The sequence below is a fragment of the Hippopotamus amphibius genome, chromosome 1 (genome assembly GCF_030028045.1).
Source record: "Hippopotamus amphibius kiboko isolate mHipAmp2 chromosome 1, mHipAmp2.hap2, whole genome shotgun sequence".
NCBI classification, from domain to species: domain Eukaryota; kingdom Metazoa; phylum Chordata; class Mammalia; order Artiodactyla; family Hippopotamidae; genus Hippopotamus; species Hippopotamus amphibius.
The window spans coordinates 160,421,522-160,440,144 of NC_080186.1; the positions used below are offsets into that span (position 1 = coordinate 160,421,522).

General features: G+C 41.3%; 1 protein-coding gene and 1 pseudogene across 1 annotated transcript; both read left to right on the forward strand.

Annotated features, from left to right (window-relative positions):
- Window positions 1-2,047: 2,047 nt before the first annotated feature.
- Window positions 2,048-2,953, forward strand: LOC130852157 (mitochondrial ornithine transporter 2). Its single transcript, XM_057732921.1, has one exon. The coding sequence runs from the start codon at window positions 2,048-2,050 to the stop codon at window positions 2,951-2,953; it is 906 nt and encodes a 301-aa protein (XP_057588904.1).
- A 14,601-nt stretch (window positions 2,954-17,554) lies between these two features.
- Window positions 17,555-18,417, forward strand: LOC130852160 (40S ribosomal protein SA-like; annotated as a pseudogene).
- Window positions 18,418-18,623: the final 206 nt, after the last annotated feature.

The following is an 18,623-nucleotide window of genomic DNA, read 5'->3' on the forward strand; positions in this document are numbered from 1 at the left end:
GATGAGAGATGTCCATCTGTTTTCAGAAGGCCAAAGCAGATGAAGAAATGATAAATTAATTCAGAGATCACAGAAAGTTACATGCTAAATGTCTGCAAGGAGATATACCAAGGAGAAACAAACCCACTTGATACAGATACTGTGAGACTCAGTTTCTGCAGGCAGTTTCCAAAGAAGAGAGGAGGTGTGAGGCTAGACACAGGACTCATTAAAGTCTGTGTTCAGGGACTTCCCTGGCAGTCCAGTAGTTAGGACTCCAGGCCCCCACTGCAGGGGGCACAGGTTCGATCCCTAGTCAGGGACCTAAGACCCTGCATGCCATGTGGTACTGCCAAAATAATAATAATAAAAGTCTGTGCTCAGAGCTGTTGAATGTCCAGGACCCTTGTCTCACTTGAGGAAGCCAGAGGACTCTTCCTTACCCATCCCACAGAGGGAAGATTATTTTCTGGGTGAATTGAACAAGAGAAGGCTCAAACTCAGAGAAAGCAGACACAGGTGAAGGCTGAGGATCCATAGCACTGAACAAGGCAACTGTGTGAAAGTTTGTTTTCTGACTGCAGGATGTGAATGCTCCTCTCCCATCTTGGTCTCATGAAATCAGTACCCAAAGCATACACCGCCAGCTCCAACACTCTCCCACTCTCTCCCCGCAAACACGCACAGACCCACACACAGTCAACACTGGAAGATTATTCTCTGGAGAAACCATGTGGTACCAGAGAAAAGAAATCCGGATACATTTGGGCACTCTCCAAAAAAAGGCCAAGTCACTAGTTACTGCTGCAGTGAAGTCTACCTGTTGTCAAACACTATCCATGCACAAAGCGCTTTTAGGTGCCTCACTTTTAAATATTAACTGATAGCCAGAGAATCAGACAAGGAAAGCTTTCTAAATGAAAGAATCATTTTAGCATACTTTATGTTTCCTCCCTCATTTTGTTTTTACCCCCAAAGTAAAATACCGCCTAGGGCTTAGAATGTAAACTTTCCGAGAATTCGTTCCAACGCTGGAATTATAAGCATCTGGGAGGAAAAATTGTGTTCTGATAGTGGTACCCTCACTGATGCCCCAAACCACATCGTGCCTACTAGGCCTGCGGTCAATTATATCCAGAACTTCTGCTGCATAAAGGTGCATGGCTCCTCAACAAGAACCACGAAACTCAGCACACACAGAGCGCTGAAGCTACACAGGTCTTTTCTACTGTTTCTTACCTATGTATAAATATCTGTTTTCCAACCCGATTGTACAAGGTCGTGTCCCACCTCTAGAAATAATGAGGGCTCTGCGTCCCACCAGCTCGCAGGGCTGCAGGCCACGATCCTCGGGACACTGCCACGAAACTGGGGATCTGCCCGCCTCAGGCCTCCCCTGGCGACCCCGGCGAACAAAGAGCGAAACCTGGAGAGGCGCGGCGGCCGGCACCTTTGTGCAGCCGCCATTCCTCTCCGGAGCCGATTAAGGGTTTTCTGACCCAAAGGAGCCACCGATTGTCAGGTAAAACCCCCCAAGTGTTTGTTTGCTTTCCCTATTTCAAACCTTTGTCTCTGTAGATTGACCCTTTGACTCCGGGCGCGATCAACTGGGAACACCTTCCATTTTGCTCTGGGGAGTAGGGAAGGCGGGAGGTGGGGGGTCTGGCCGTGTAGGAAGGCGTTTTTTACCCCCCACCCCCTCGTCGCAGCAGCGCCTAGAGTGTCTGCCGTAAACGCAGGAATTTACCCGCTAGCTTTCTATTGCTGTATTGGAATTCCTTCCGTGTTTATCTAGTCCGCCCGCGGGCCCGCGGCGCTCGCACTGCCGGGCGGCGGGAGGCTCGGGGGCCTGGGCGCGGCGGCCGCAGGGCGCGAGGAGAGGCGCGCGCCGAGCCGCCGGCCGGGGGTTATTCCCATGCGCGGGGAGGGCGGCCCGCGGCCTCGTCTGGGGTGAAGCGGCTTCTCCCGCGGGGGAGAGAGCGCCACGAGCAGGCGGCGAAACACAGGACACCCGGCCTAAGCCCCAGAGAGTTGCCTTCCGCGGACACCGGCAGGTGAGTGGGCGAACATGAAATCCAGTCCTGCGGCCCAAGCCGCCATCGACCTCACCGCCGGGGCTCTCGGGGGCACAGCATGCGTCCTGACCGGGCAGCCCTTCGACACCATGAAAGTGAAGATGCAGACGTTCCCCGGCCTGTACAAGGGCCTCGCCGACTGTGGCCTGAAGACGTACTCCCAGGTGGGCTTGCGGGGCTTCTACAAAGGCACCGGCCCGGCGCTGATGGCCTACGTCGCCGAGAACTCTGTCCTCTTCATGTGCTACGGCTTCTGCCAACAGTTCGTGAGGAAAGTGGTTGGGCTGGACAAGCAGGCGAAGCTGAATGATCTGCAGACTGCTGCCGCCGGTTCCCTCGCCTCCGCGTTTGCTGCGCTGGCCCTGTGCCCCACTGAGCTCGTGAAGTGCCGGCTGCAGACCATGCACGAGCTGGAGATGTCAGGGAGGATAGCAAAAGGCCATAATACAGTTTGCTCTGTCGTGAAGAGTATCCTTAGAAAGGATGGCCCCTTGGGCTTCTACCATGGTCTCACGAGCACTCTGTTTCAAGTAGTACCAGGCTATTTCTTCTTCTTTGGTGGCTATGAACTGAGCCGATCGTTTTTTGCTTCGGGGGGATCAAAAGATGAACTAGGCCCTGTGCCCTTGATGTTAAGTGGTGGAATTGCTGGAATTTGCCTTTGGCTTGTCATATACCCAGTGGATTGTATCAAATCCAGGATTCAGGTTCTTTCCATGTTTGGAAAACAGGCAGGATTTATCAGAACTCTTTTAAGTGTTGTGAAAAACGAAGGAATAGCAGCTTTATATTCTGGTCTGAAAGCGACTTTGATTCGAGCATTCCCCGCCAATGCGGCACTGTTTTTAGCTTATGAATACAGCAGGAAGGTGATGATGAGCCAGTTTGAAGCATACTGAAGTGCCTTGGTGAATCCGGATCCAAGTACACGCCTCTGAGGACTATAATTTAACTCAGAGTTTCACGGAGCACTAGACCAATGTGGTATTATTATTTTTGACTTCATGGGAACTTTGTTTTTGTCTTCCCTTCTTATACGCTAAATCTTAAACTTTTTGGAAGAACCTCTATTTTATATCATATAATTTCTGCCCATAATTGTATTGAAATAGAAAAGTTGCTGCTCTTGTGTTTGGTGAGGTATACAGAGTGAGTGGGTGGCCGTATGTGCCTAATCTGAAAAGCTAAATACAGTTGTATTAAGGCTTTTGCATACATCTGCACATGTACATGCAGTTTGGTTGGTTATGTGTTGTGAGTGAAACACAGTTTGGTTTCCATATTTAATCTTATGCCACCAGAAAAACCGAGTTAAGCATGTTTCATGAAAATGGTTATAAATGATTGCTTAATCCACTCAAGATGTAGGATCTCTTTAAAATTCTGCTTACCATATGCACTATACTAGCCAATTAAAGTTTTTTAAAAGTTTTTGTGTGGTGCTTGAAAACCAAAATATCCATCTACATCTTTTTGCATTTACAATGATTTGTTTTTTAATTGAGGTAACATTAATTTATAGCATTGTATTTCTACTTCTGTATACCCTATAATGTGCTTACCACCAAAAATTTATTTTTCACCCACCACCAAAACAACTGATCCCCTTTATCCACTTTGTCTTCCTCCTTCACCTCCCCCTCTGACAATCTCTGCTCTGTTCTCTGTAATTACGTGTTTGTTTTATTTGGTTTTGATTTGTTCATTTATTTTGGGTTTTGTTTCTTTATTAGTTTTTCATATTCCATATATGAGTGAAATCATATGGTATTTGTCTTTCTCTGTCTGACTTATTTCACTTAGCATAATACCCTCAAGGTCCATCCATGTTGTTGCAAATGGCACGATTTCATCTTTTTTTCTCATCTAGATTTTTAAGAGGAGAATATACTTGCATACTGATGTGGCTTCCACATTCTGGGGTTAAAGTTTCAGAGTAGGCATCCTGGATTTTCCCAAGATGCTCTACTCTTAAAATACTGCTATTCATTTTCAAAGTGGGATCATGTTCCACACTCTTAGTTAGGTGTGGCCTAGAGCATTAGGCCTCTGGAAAGTAGCCTGGCCTTTGTCTGTACCAAATTTCCTTCCTCTCCTCTCCCAAAGAGCTTTGCCTCTGCTCTACTTTAGACTGAGGAAGGGCTGAGGGATAGGCTGTGTCTCTGTGTTTTGATGAAGACCCATGTAGTTGACAACAATTCTTTAGCTTCCAGTCTCAGGGTCCTGGCCTGGATAGGATTCCAGGATGTACTGTTGGCCCATTTAGGGGTTGTGATCCCATTTGGATCATTCATTGTCCTTTCTGCCTCCACCAGTCAGAAACCCTTCCAGGGAACAGAGAGTGCCAAAGCCATGAGAACTTTTTTTCCCTGATGGTTATCAGGTGACATTACCAGTGGATGAAGTCCTCTTTTCTCAAATAGACAGAACTTAGTGCTTGCAGTCCACAGTAATTAATTTTAGGGCTGACACATCCTGAAGTTTACCTGAGGGTCCATAACTCCTCGTCATTTTTTTACAGCATTGGAAACTTCTAAATTCCATACTGGCCATCTGTGAATTTTATTGATGACTGTATATAGGATGTGACTTTACAAAGCAATGAAACATAAGAAATGCAGCTTTATTAAAGTATACCATGTGTATGTATACAGGCACTGACAAAAACTCCAAACAAACAAAGAAACAGTTCATCTGATCCCCATGTACGTGTGTACCTGTTCTTTTCCCTATGGTGTAAGAGGGTCATTGTTGCTATAGTAAGCTTCATCATTCTGTGCTGATCCAAGACCAGCAGAATCTCTCTCAGTAAGAAGTGTTCTTAAGCAGCCTGTAAAGCTGAAAGCAGGCAGGCTCTCAGTGTTAATGATCGTCCATAGCATTGTGTCAGTCTCTGCTGGCGGAATGTACATCTGGTATGGAATCCCGTTTCCTTCGGCTTTTTGCTATCTGTGAAGTCTCTACATCTAGCCATATTGCCAGAGGCAAGAGGGTCGGGGTGATGGATGTTGACAAATGGGGGCTGTGGCAGACATTTGGGGAGGGGACGCTCAGTGTCATGCCTCGTGTGCTCCAGAGCAATGACTGGTCTCCCATTTGCTTTTTGTTTAAAAGAACACCATTTTTCTACTTATAAGTTATTTATATATTTAAATTATATATTACATACATAAGTGGTCAGTAGCTACTTAGTGGGCTTCATTCAAGCAGGTCTGGATTAAAGCAGAAAAGAGAACAGGAATGGCTTTGGCAGGAAGTGGACCTTTCAGAGTCTGCAGGCTACCTGCCCAGCACCCATGAGCTCATCTCAATTAGCCCTATTGTCAATGGACCTTTTCACATGTTGTCCATTAAAGGTTTAACTAAATATCTTCAATAGAAATCATTTGAGGCAAGCAAGAGTTGAGTGGGAATAAAGAATTGAAACCTAAATCAGAAGAATTGTTTTCCACTCTTTTTGCTTAATTCATGGTTCAATATTTACGTACAATTTGTACCACTTCAGATCTATACTCAGACAAAAATATGGTAACTTGAAATATTGTGTTTAAAGAAATTTGAGTGTTCTATCATTAAATTATTTACCTAAATAAAAATACTTATTGAACTTACACCATTTACAGTATACTGTATTGAGCTCTGGGTATTCAGATATTAATGGTCTGCTTTCTTTTTTTTTTAATTTTATTTATTTATTTATTTATTTATTTATTTATTATTTATTGGCTGCATTGGGTCTTCATTGCTGCGCATGGGCTTCTTATTGCAGTGGTGGTTTCTCTTGTTGGGGAGCACGGGCTCTGGTCGCACGAGCTTCAGTAGTTGTGGCTCTTGGGCTCTGGAGCGCAGGCTCAGTAATTGTAGAGCACAGGCTTAGTTGCTCCTAGGCATGTGGGATCTACCCTTGTACCCTGCATTGGCAGGTGGATTCTTAACCACTGCACCACCAGGGAAGCCCTAATGGTCTGCTTTCTGTTCTCAAGGATATGATGGTCTAGATGTTTGTTTTACAGTCAGAAGAGTGATATTCTAGATTACAATTTAGAACAAAAAATAGAATCCAAATTGTATGTGTGTGTGTGTGTGTGTAAAATCAGTGATGTGTGTGTAAAATCTTTTCCTTAATTGTTTTTTTTTCATATTGTAGCTTCTTTCTGTTCTTTAAATTAGTTCCATGGTATTTCTGTCTTTTTTCCTCCCAAATTTATTGAGATATAATTGACAAATAATATTGTGCATGTTTAAGGTGTACAGTGTGATGGTTTGATATATGTGTTTATTGTGAAATGATTATGACAGTAAGGTTAATGTCCATCACCTCACAGGTTACTACTTATTTATTTATTTTTGAGGTGAGATGATATTTATTTCTAAGATTTAAATTGGTCAACTCCATATTTCTGATGCCTTGCTTTATTTTAAACTTAACTTCCACATAGTATAATTTGTCCCTCAACTTTTAAAAAATTATTTTTTATTGAAGTGTAGTTAATTTACAATGTTGTGTTAGTTTAAAGTGTACAGCAAAGTGATTCAGTTATACACTATATATATATTTTTTTCAGATTCTTTTCCACTATAGGTTATTACAAGATATTGAGTATAGTTCCCTGTGCTATACAGTAGGTTCTTGTTTTTCACCAATTTTATATGCAGTAGTGTGTATATGTTAATCTCCAAATCCTAATTTATCCCTCCCCATTCCCTTTTGGTCACCATAAATCTGAGTCTATTTCTGTCTTGTAAATAAGTTCATTTGTGTCATTTTTTTAGATTCCACAAATAAGTGATATCATATGATATGTCTTTGTCTGACTTCACTTAATATGATAAACTCTGAGTCCATCCATGTTGCTACAAAAGGCATTGTTTCATTCTCTTTTATGGCTGAGTAATATTCTAGTGTGTGTGTGTGTGTGTGTGTGTGTGTGTGTGTGTGTGTGTGTGTGTACACCACATCTTTATCATTGATTTACAAATGATTCTTTTGTGCATTCGGAGCAAAGACTTCTTTCTGCCTTCCGATGGATGGCAGACTGTCGTGCTCTGGGTTCCAGATCTAGGTACTTGGTGATACTGCCCACAAAAAGCCTTCTCTGTGTCGTTAGCACTAGATACGCGGATCTTCTTGGACTCAGGTTCCCATTTGGTCACGAAGAGGCCGTGCAGCAGGATTAGTCCTCGGTTCTGAATCCAGAGGCTGCCGCGGTGCCATTACTGTCTTTCTTATGTAATGGATTGAGGATTTTAGCACACACTGCTCTTTATTTTTCTATTCTCTGCTTCTGTTTTTATGCTTGCCTCTCCATTTCTCTTTGTCGTCTGGAGTCAAAGCTGATCCACGTCGGTAAGAGCCTTGCACTATATCCAAGCGCTTTTCCTCCAGATTGATTCTGTTCTGTTCTGTTACTGTGAAGAACTAGATAGGAAGGCTCCTAGGTTTCAGGACTTTCACTCCTTGAGAGAAGGTCTAAAGGCTTGGTTGAGCGTTAACATTTTTGGCAAGAATACTTCATTGGTTATTCTGTGTGCTTTATATTCTATCACATGTGCTGTTTTGTTTTATTTTTATTCTGTTGGACCTCAAGTTCACAGAATTGAATTATGATAAACTGTCATTAGTCCATGCCTGACCTGCATTGTATATTTACTTACCTATCCAAAATCATTAAGCTGTATATCTATGTATGTAATCTACCGAAATAGTAATAAGAATTTGTGAACACAGCACCTCCCCTCAAATGCCAGGACCTTGGTAGTAATATAAATCTAATCATACAAATAGTCCCTCCTACCTCTTCCTGGCCCCCACCAAATGAAGATAATTATCATTCTGATTTCTTTTTTTTTTAATTTTATTTATTTATTATTTTTTGGGGGGTATACCAAGTTCAATCATCTGTTTTTATACACATATCCCCGTATTCCCTCCCTCCCTCGACTCCCCCCCCACCCTCCCTCGAGACCCCCCCACCCTCCCGGTCCCAGTCCTCTAAGGCATCTTCCATCCTCGAGTTGGACTCCCTTTGTTATACAACAACTTCCCACTGGCTATCTATTTTACAGTTGATAGTATATATATGTCTGTGCTACTCTCTCGCTTCGTCTCAGCTTCCCCTTCACCCCCCGCCCCCCCAAACCTCAAGTTCTCCAGTCCATTCTCTGCATCTGCGTCCTTGTTCTTGTCACTGAGTTCATCAGTACCATTTTTAGATTCCGTATATGTGAGTTAGCATACAATATTTGTCTTTCTCTTTCTGACTTACTTCACTCTGTGTGACAGACTCTAGGTCTATCCACCTCATTACATATAACTCCATCATTCTGATTTCTATGTGCATTGTCCTCTGCTCCTTTGAATTTTTTTTTTGTATCATATGTTACTCCCACATATATTTTTCTAGTTGTTTTAAATTTTATAGTAAGTGTAAAATACTGTGTGTGATACTTTGGTACTTTTTCTCTTAATATTTATTGTTAAAATCCAGTAATCTTGTGTTACTGTAATTCATTTGTTTAGACTGCTGTAAAACATTCTATTTTGTGAATATGCCATAGTTTATTCATTTAGTTGAAAGGCATATGGATTGTTTCCTGATTTTTGCTCCTGTTGCCCACTGTCAATATAAACATTCTTATATATACCTCCTGATGTAAATGTGCAAGAATTTCTTTCGGATCTATAACTAGGAATAGAAATTCTGGAACTCTCAAGTATTTATCTAGGAGTAATTGTTAAATTTAATAGATAATATTCAACTATTTTGCAAAGTAGTTGTGCTGATTTTTATACGCACTTGCAATATATAGGCCTGCTTTCCAACGCTCGGCATTGTCAGGCTTTTAAATTTTTGTCAAACAACTGTGTGTAAGAAAACTACCTTATCTTGGTTTTGATCTATATTTCTCTGATTACAGCAAAAGAACATCTCTTTGTGTGTCTGTTAGTTATATGTTTCTTCTGTGAAATATTTGTTCATATCTTTTACCATTTTTCTGTTGTTATTTTTGTTTATATTGGTTTGTAGCAATTCATATATTCTTGATATTAATTCTTTGTCAGTGTATATATGGTGAGTATCCTTTCCTGGTTTGTACCTTTTCACATCTTTAAGATGTCTATTGTTGAATGAAATTTCTTGATTTTATTACAGATGTATTAATCTTTTATTCTATGGTCAGTGTCTTTTTAAAGAAATTATTTCTACCCCAAGGTCTAAAATACACTTACCTGTATTTTCCACTAAGAGCTTGAACGTTGTTTTGTGTTTTGTTTTTGCTTTTGACATTTGAGTCATAGAACCATTTGTAGTTGATTTTTAAATTGACCCAATTTAATCTTTTTCTGTATGGATAACCATTTTTAATTGAACATTTCATCTTTTCCCATTGATGTGTGTTATGAACTGAATGTTTGTGTCCCACCCCCTACCCTAGTCCATATATTGAAGCCCTAGCCCCCACTCTGATGGTGTTAGGAGATGGGGCCTTTGGGTTTATTTTAGTTAATTCATTCATTTATTGGCTGTGTTGGGTCTTCATTGCTGCACACAAGCGGGTGAGTGGGGGGCTACTTTTCTTTGTGGTGCGAGGGCTCCTCATTGCCATGGCTTCTCTTGTTGCAGAGCACAGGCTCTAGGCACGTAGGCTTCAGTAGTTGCGGCACATAGGCTCAATAGTTGTAGAGCACAGGCTTAGTTGCTCTGTGACATGTGGGATCTTCCTGGAGCAGGGATCGACCTATGTCCCCTGCATTGGCAGGTGGTTTCTTAACCACTGCGCCACCTAGAAAGCCCCCTTTGGGTTTAGATAAAGGTTTAGATGAAGTCATGAGGGTGGAGGCCATGATAGGATTAGTGCTTTTATAAGAAGAAGAAATACTAGAGCTGCTTATTTCCACCATACACACATACAGTGAGAAGGTTACAGGCCGCAAGCCAGGAAGAAGACCATCATTAAGAAACCAACTGCTGGTACCTTGATCTTTGACTTCGCAGCCTCCAGAATTATGAAAAAGAAAGAAATATATGTTGTTTAAGCCGCCAGTCTATGGTATTTTGTTAGAGGAGCCTGAGCAGACTAACATTCTGAATTGCCATCTCTGTAGTACTCCAACATTCTATTTTTGACCTCCCTAATCTGTTACATTTGTCAGATTTTCTGCCTGTGCACCAATAACAGACTATCTTGATTAATATAGCTTTATAATGTCAATAATAAGTAAGGCAAATTTTTAATCCTACCTTTTTTCTAAAGAAGTTTCCTAGCTCTTGTTTTATTTTTTCATATGAATTTTAAAGTAATGTTAAAGTAATGTTGCGACGTTTAAAGTAATGTTGTCCTGGGGGAGAAGAGAATTGATAACTTTAAAACACTGAATCTTCCAATTCAGGAACATCATATATTTCTCCATTTATAGAAGTCATCTTAGTGCCTCTTCACAAAGTCATGTACTTTCTCCATAGAGGCCTTATACTTGAGTAGTCTTATTCCTAGCCACTTGATTTTTTTTTTATTATAAATTCTATCTTTAAAATGTCTATTTCTGTTTACTGGTTTATAAAATATACTGATTTTATATTGACTTTTCAAATTCAGCAATGTGGGAAAACATTCAGATGTTTTTCTGAAGCCTTGAAAATGTAACAGAAAATATGGCTAAAAGTAACTTAAGTACTTGGGCGAGCAACTGGGTGCAGAACCTCCTGTTTGTGCAGCGGAGGAGCGAGGGGTGCGGACTTAGGAAAGCCAGGTCAGTGCAAGTTAGAAAGCTGCTTGCACATGCACTGATTGTTCTTCTGCTGTTCTTGCAAAAGATCACTGCCCCCAATCATGTGAGGCCCTTTGTACAAAGAGAAATTTGGTTACTTCAAAGAAAACATTGATTGTGGGATGTAACTGGGAGTGTGGGAACCTTATGCTATCTTACTTCCTGAATGCGGCAAGCTCAATAAAAGCAAAGTGGAATGAATCAGCAGGGCTCTTGATCCTAGAGGTCTTGAGTCCCCCGGTCCCATCTTTCTCTTAAATCTGTCTTTCTGTTTCCTTATGCTTTGCGACACCCGTCATTCGCCCCAGGTTGCCGAGCTGGTCTTGGCACAGCAACTTTACTAAACTCTTTTTAACATTTCACAATGTGTTTTGCTGTAAATATTTTCATATCATTTAAAGATTAAGGAAGTTTTATTTCTAGTTTAAGGAGATTTTCCCCCCATTATAAACAGAATTTTATCAAATTCTTTTTCTGTCTAAAAATTAGTGTGATTTTTTTTCTCTTTTACTTTATGTCAGTGAGTGATACTGCTTTTAATTTTCCTTTCTTGATATCAGGGTTATGCTAAACATTTTTACAAAGTGTTCTCCCTTTTTTTCTATTCTATGGTAGTTTTTGTATAAGGTTGGAATTATTTCTTCCTTGAATTTTTGGTGCTACTCACAGCCAGCTGGTCCCTAATTTAAACTTACTTGATAGTTATCATACATTTGTTTTTTCTAATCTTGAAGAATCAGTTTGGTTAATTTATTATTTCTAGGAATTTGTTCCAAATAAAATTTTAACTTACTGGCATAGCCTTGTGTATAGTATGTTATTATTACTTTTTTATTGTCTATGTCTACAATACTTTAATTGCTATTCCCCTTTAAATTTCTGATATTGGTTATTTGTGCCTTCCCTCTAGTTTTCTTGTATATTGCCAGAGATTTGTCAATTTTATTAATATTTCAAAGAATCAACTTTTAGATATTTTGATTCTCTCTCTTGAATATTTGTTTACTATTTTATTAATTCTTATTTTCTTCCTTGTCCTCCTTGGGGTTTATTGTCTTTTGTTTTTCTCATTCTTGAGAAGGATAGTTAACTTTTTAACCTTTAGCCTTTTCCTTCCTCTAAATATTTATTCAAGGCTATTGTCTTTTCTCTAAATACTACTTAATTGCATCCTTATGTTTTGTTATATCAAAATAATTCAGTTCAAAATAGCTTCTAATTGTAGTGTGATGCTTACTTTGACTGATAAGGTATTTTGAACTGAATTTTAAAATTTTCAAACTTGGGATATCCTGAACATCTTTTTGTTACAGATTTCTAGCTTAATTCCATTGTGGTCAGATAATATGCTCATATAACTTTCATCTTTGGCTATTTGTTGAAGCTTCTTTTACATACAGTATAGTCAATTTTTGTAAATTATTTAGAAAATAATATGCACTCTGTACTTGCTGAACTTGATACTTTATATATATGTTTTATATATATCCAGTAAGTCAGTTTTCTTGTCTCTAATAATATAATTATATAATTCCTCCCAGGTGCTGAACCAACCAGCCAATTCATTTGCCACTGCTCAGCTCCTATATCTACCTAACCTTATGATTTAGTGGCTCCGATGATACCAAGCCCACGGTGAGCAGCTCTTATGGCATGATGATCATTTGGTGTCCCATAGTCAGCCACTCAGTCTCTACTAGGGCTCTGGAGCATGACAGCATCTATTTATAAACACACAGGAGTTATCTGCTATAGAAGGCATGGATCTGCCCTATAAGATTTGCACTATAATTCTCCTCCTGTGGCTTCCTGGAAACTCCACACAGCATCCTTATCCACCATTGGCATTTCTAGCAACATAAGATTGACTAGATCACATCAGATTGGCTAGTATTATAGTTTCAACCTGCTATGTATCTTTTTCTTACTCCAGGCCCTGCTCAAACCTGGAAGCATTTTGAGTTCCAAATATGGTATATGCTGTCTCTAAAATCCAAAGAGGTCCTCAAAGACAGTGCCTCTTTTTTAGTGGTGAGAGATGCAAGAGATAACTTGCATTTTACCTCAGGGGGTAGATTTCCTGGCATGCCCCAGACCCCTAGAATCATCACTAATGGGGCAGGCCCCTGAATCTTCATGGGGTTAATGTTTTTCTCTTGACATGCATGTGTCCTGCTAGGCCATCTAGGGTCTTTTTCATTTACTGCTCATTAGGTTCAATTAGCATGATGTCATCAATATGGTAGTCTAACATTATGTTCTGCAGAATGTGCAGTGTTGAGGTCTTTGTGGAGTATGTTACAAAAGAAAGGGAAAGAGGTCTGGGGCAAGACAGTGAATGTATTCTGCTGCCCTGTTATGAGATGAGTTGCTTTTGATTTTATTCACTGGTGGAGTTTGAGTGCATTCACCAGAAAAATAGCCACCTACCAAGTGCTAAAGGTTGTACTGATCTACTCCAGTAAAGATAACCACTGGTCTGGCAGTTGTAATTGGAGCTGCCAATTAATCAAGTAAATTGCAGTCCATTGTCATTGCTATAATCCATCCAGTTTTGTTTTGTTTTAATAAATTTAATTATGTATTTCTGTTGGCTGTGTCGAGTCTTCATTGCTGCATGCGGCCTTTCTCTAGTTGTGGCGAGTGGAGGCTACTCTTCGTTGTGGGTGAGCTTCTCATTGTAGTGGCTTCTCTTGTTTCAAAGCACAGCCTCCAGGTGCATGGGCTTCAGTGGTTGTGGCTCGAGGACTCTAGAATGCAGGCTCAGTAGTTGTGACACACAGGCTTAGTTGCTCCGTGGCACGTGAGATTTTCCTGGACCAGGGATCAAACTCGTGTCCCCTGCATTGGCAGGTGGATTCTTAACCAGTGTGCCACCAGGGAAGTCCTCCATCCAGTTTTTGCCGGGGGGTGAACAGGTGAATTAAATGAGGATATGTTGGAGATTATCACCTCTGCATACTTTAAATTTTAGGATGTCGTGCTAATCTCTGAAATTAGGATGCAGTGTTACTTGTGATTTATTATCTTGGCTAGGGAAAGGGAAATTTCAGGTTTTCCACTGTAATGTTTCTTACCCTACCAGTCAGAGAACAAATAAAAGGTTTGATATTGAAGGTTTCTAAGACCATCCCCAGGTCTGGTGATTTGCTAGAAAGACTCATGAGACTCCGCATATAGTCCTATTCATGACTGTGAGTATGTAAAAGGATACAGTAAAAGCATACAAAGAAAAATCAGCAAAGGGAAAAGGTGCCTCAAACAAAATCTGGAAGAAAATAGACTGAAGTTTCTAAGAGTCCGCTTCCCTTGGATTCACAGAGAATGTGCTTAATTATTCTACCATCAGATTGAAACAACATGTATGAAGTGTTATCTACCAGGGAAGCTTACCTGAAATCCAGGGGTTTTATTGTGTGCTGGACACATGGGCATCCCCTGCCTAGCATAATGAACTACATTGCTTTTGTATACAGTTTAGGCACAGTAAACCACCTTTATCAGTTATGAAATGTTGGGAACACTCCTCAAATATCCAAGTCCCAGATGCCAACAAAGGGCCAACCTTACAAGCAGGCCTTTCTAAGGATAGCAGTCTTAGGCCTGCTATGGTAAGTCTTTCCTGCACAGTCCATTCCTTTTATTGGCCAAGATGTCTTTACAAAAAGATTATTATCAGTAAGACCCCATGTAGCAGGTTGAGATCAACATGCGATACTGGCCTCAATTATGCCCTCTGTGGGTCCTAGATTTGGTTAAACAAATCCCACGAACCATAAAGGCCTACCTTAGAAAGCCAGGTATATTCCTGCTTCAGCTTTTGTTGTAACCTTTTTACCTGGTCCAAGGCATCAAGTCAGGCACAGTACAACTCTGGCTGGTAAGTTGAAGCTGACACAAATGCCTTGTAGGTCTGAGGCAGGTGTCATGATAGTCAGGGTACACATGGAAGAAATACAGTCCCAGAGGGCACATGTCATACCTCTGGAAACGGAAAGTTTACATTGTTAGGGCACCCTAAGCAGGACATATGTTAGTTAGGCAGTGCTGGTTAACAAAGACTCCAAGATGGCCTCCAACTGTGGGGGCCTCTGTTCCTGGATTCTCAGTTCAGTCCAAATAATTCAGTTCAGTTTTTGGTTTCAAAGGGGCTTCCCAAGGCAGTAAATTCCTAACAGCTTTGCTTGTGCACAGTTGTCAGTTCATCCACCTCATATGTGTGGACAGCATCTGGAAGTGTTCTGGGTGGAGGGTTCAGGAGCTGGAGCCATCTGCTGCCTCACAGTCAGCACTGTCAGGTGAGACTGTGGGCTCAGCAGTCCATTTGAATTCAGAATGTTCACAGCAGCTTGGAAAAGCAGCATAGGGAGTTTTCCTTCAAGAGGAGAAGGAAGCTTCCAGGAACAGTTCTGAAAAACAAAGATCATTAATGTCCTGCTCACTCTCTGTGCCTGCCCAGGATGTGTTTTATTCACTATTAAAAAACCAGTGTGTCCCATTCAACAATTATAACTTTATATGTATATATATTTTTAGTGATCCCCTACTCTTACCCAGATCTTTTGCAAGAGAAACAAAAGCATTTTCACAGAAAAATTTTTTATATAATTTACCATAAAGTCATACGATGTTAAGGAATTGGTCATGATGATATGCTGAATTTTCAAAGGTTTTCAAAATGGATTTACACAGATCAATCTCTTTCTAGGGATAGTTGCATTTAACAGTCAAATTGCATTAATAAGATGTGCGTACTAGGGAAAAGGTGATGGAAATAGAGTCACACTATCAGTTCATTGATGCAAATTGCAGCCAATCTAGAAATCTGAACACAGGTTAATAGCAGTGGGTCATACCCTTTGGGGGTCCACAGTTTGATCTTTCAGGAGTGGGTGGAGGGATCATAGTTGCTGTGATGTGCCTTCCTCCACCTTGCAGCTTTCCACAGTACTCACAAGTTAGAAATTCAACCAGTCTCTGTATATCTCTCTCTATCAGAAACATGGAGCCAAACACCTCAACTGCAGATGGCCCCATCAGAAAATAAGCCCTTTCCTGATGGTCTAGCCAGCATCCATGTTCACTGTTTAGGGCCCCGTGAAAGGGTATCCTAAATCTCCAACAGTCACAGAGTCTGTGTTCCCTTTATTGAGCCTGTGGCTGCTTTCAGTTTAGCACAACTCATGCTGTAACTGAAATGGTCCTTAGACGATAGTATCAGATTTTCACTTAGAGTCAGATCTAGGTGATTAGGATCTGTGAATTCAGAATTCCAAGAAAGCCAATGGTAAGAGACAGTGGAAATGCTCCCCAAATGCAAGTTCTCAGATAACAGCCAAGGGCCAATCTTGCAAGCAGAGCTTTCTAAAGATAGAGTATTAAGCCTGCTACATTAACTCTTTCTGCACAGGGTTCTTCCAGCTGATAAGTATATCTATCCCAATTATATACTCAGGGACCTGGGAAATAATCACGTGGTAGATCTGTGGATGCTTTGGACCCACTTTGAGATGGGTTTGGGCCTAAATTCCATTCATCTCTTCATCTCTATAAGCCTCTGTTATAATTGAAGGACCATTATATGTTTTAGGTCACCTCTTATTAGAGGCTGCTCAGGAACTGTATATTTCACCTTCCTTGAGAAGTCTGGATAATCCACTTTCCCAAGTGCAGTTACCCAGGAAAACAGCTGCAGATCTTTTTAGGAAAAAATAGAAAGGAACACTTAAAGTCTTTTGTTGTAGTGGCATTGCCCTTCCTTAAAGAGAGTCATCTTCCCCTTCTAACAGGCTCTGGTATATGACCTGACATATCTAAAAACAGGGTGAGGGACTGCAATTGTCCATTGCAATAGCTATACACCAGCTCTCAAATATCTTTATTAAACAAGTCAAGTAACATTTTATTTGGCTGTCTGTCTTTCTCACTCCCAGGAACACCATGTTTTATTAGGCATAGCCAAAATCCCTATGTGTAAAAATACCTTGATTGCCATGATGGTCTTGCTGCTGCTACAGTAGTTAAATCTCCTTTGCCACTAATTGTTATGAAAAGCCATTTGGTCTCTGTTATTCTGAAATCTCATTATCCTCATTCATGCCAGAGAGCTCAGTTCCTTGCCAGCATCAATACCACAAACCCTTGCCTATAGGGGTAGCTACCCACTGAGCTTCACAAAGGTGTCAGTATTTCCCTCATTAGAAGCCTCACTTCTGGGTCATCTTAGGGAACATTATTGTTGGGTTCTCAGGTTTTATACAGTAAACCCATTCGAACATTCCCACCTCTTTGAGCCTTCTGATATTCTCCTCCATGCTATGGCCAAGGATAGTTCGTATCTCTACTACATTTATTAGCCATTAATAGTCTAATCTTCAAAGAGCCATTGACCTTTCTGGCCAAAGTACTAGGATGTTGTCCAGATATCCTTGCCAGAAGCTTAAATCCCAAGTCATGGGCAAGTTCTCCATGTCATTTAATTCTACCATATCCAGCTTTATATTATGTACCCTGGTCCAATACCCTCAAAATCCACTCCATGTTCCCCCGGATCCTCAGGTCAGGAATTCTTTCTGTGAAAGTTATCTCCCAGAATGGAGAGTGTACTTTTCCATAGCCTAAAAGGAATGTGGATTAGAAGGAGAGATGTTGAACCTTCCACGCTACCCAGACAGGCGTCCGTTCAGCGTTGTTCTGGATTCTCATTGTAACTTAAAGGGAAACTTTCACAATGTCCGGAGCCTTTGATTTCCTGCAATTGAAGGAGGAGAACGTCCTCAAATTCCTTGCAGTAGGAACCCACCTAGGTGGCACCCACCTTGATTTCCAAATGGAACAGTACATCTACAAAAGGAAAAGTGATAGCATCTACACCATAAATCTGAAGAGAACCTGGGAGAAGCTTCTGTTGGCAGCTTGTTGCCATTGAAAACCCAGCTGATGTCAGTGTCATGGCCTCCAGCAATACTGGCCAGTGAGCTGTGCTGAAGTTTGCTGCTGCCACTGGAGCAACTTCTTTTGCTGGCTGTTTTGCTCCTGGAAACTTCACTAACCAGATCCAGGCAGCCTTCCGGGAGCCAAGACTTCTGGTGGTTACTGATCCCAGAACTGACCACCAGGCTCCCACAGAGGCCTCTTACGTTAACCTGCCTGCCATTGCTCTGTGTAACACACTCTCCTCTGCATTATATGGACATTGTCATTCTGTGCAACAATTAGGGAGCTCACTCAGTGGGTGTCATGTGGTGGATGTTCACCCAGGAAGTTCTGCACACACATGGCAGCATCTCCTGTGAACACCCATGGGAGGTCATGCCTGATCTCTACTTCTACAGAGATCCTGAAGAGATGGAAAAGGAAGAGAAGGCTGTGACCAAGCAGGAATTTCAGGGTGAATGGACAGCTCCAGCTCTTGAGTTCACTGCTGCTCAACCCGAGGTGGCGGACTGGCCCAAAGGCATGCAGGTGCCCTCTATGCCTATTCAGCAGTTCCCCACTGAAGACTGGAGTGCTCAGCCTGCCACTGAAGACTGGTCTGCAGCTCCCATGGCTCAGGCTACTGAATGGGTAGGAATAATCACTGAGTGGTCTTAAGCTGTTCTTCCACAAACTCTTAAAATGGAATTAGGTTGACGAAAGATAAAGTTTCTAAAAAAAAGAAGAAGAAGAAGAAGGAGTCGGGGAAGAGGGGGAGGGGGAGGAGGAGGAGAAAGAGGAGAAGATGTTGAGGAGAACAAGTGTCATTTTGTAAAGTACCTGCCTCATAAGTTTGTTGTATGATTTCCAGGGAAGGGGACACT

Coding starts and splice junctions, on each gene's coding strand:
- LOC130852157 (XM_057732921.1), top strand. CDS start 2,048: ATGAAATCCAGTCCTGCGGCCCAAGCCGCCATCGACCTCACCGCCGGG.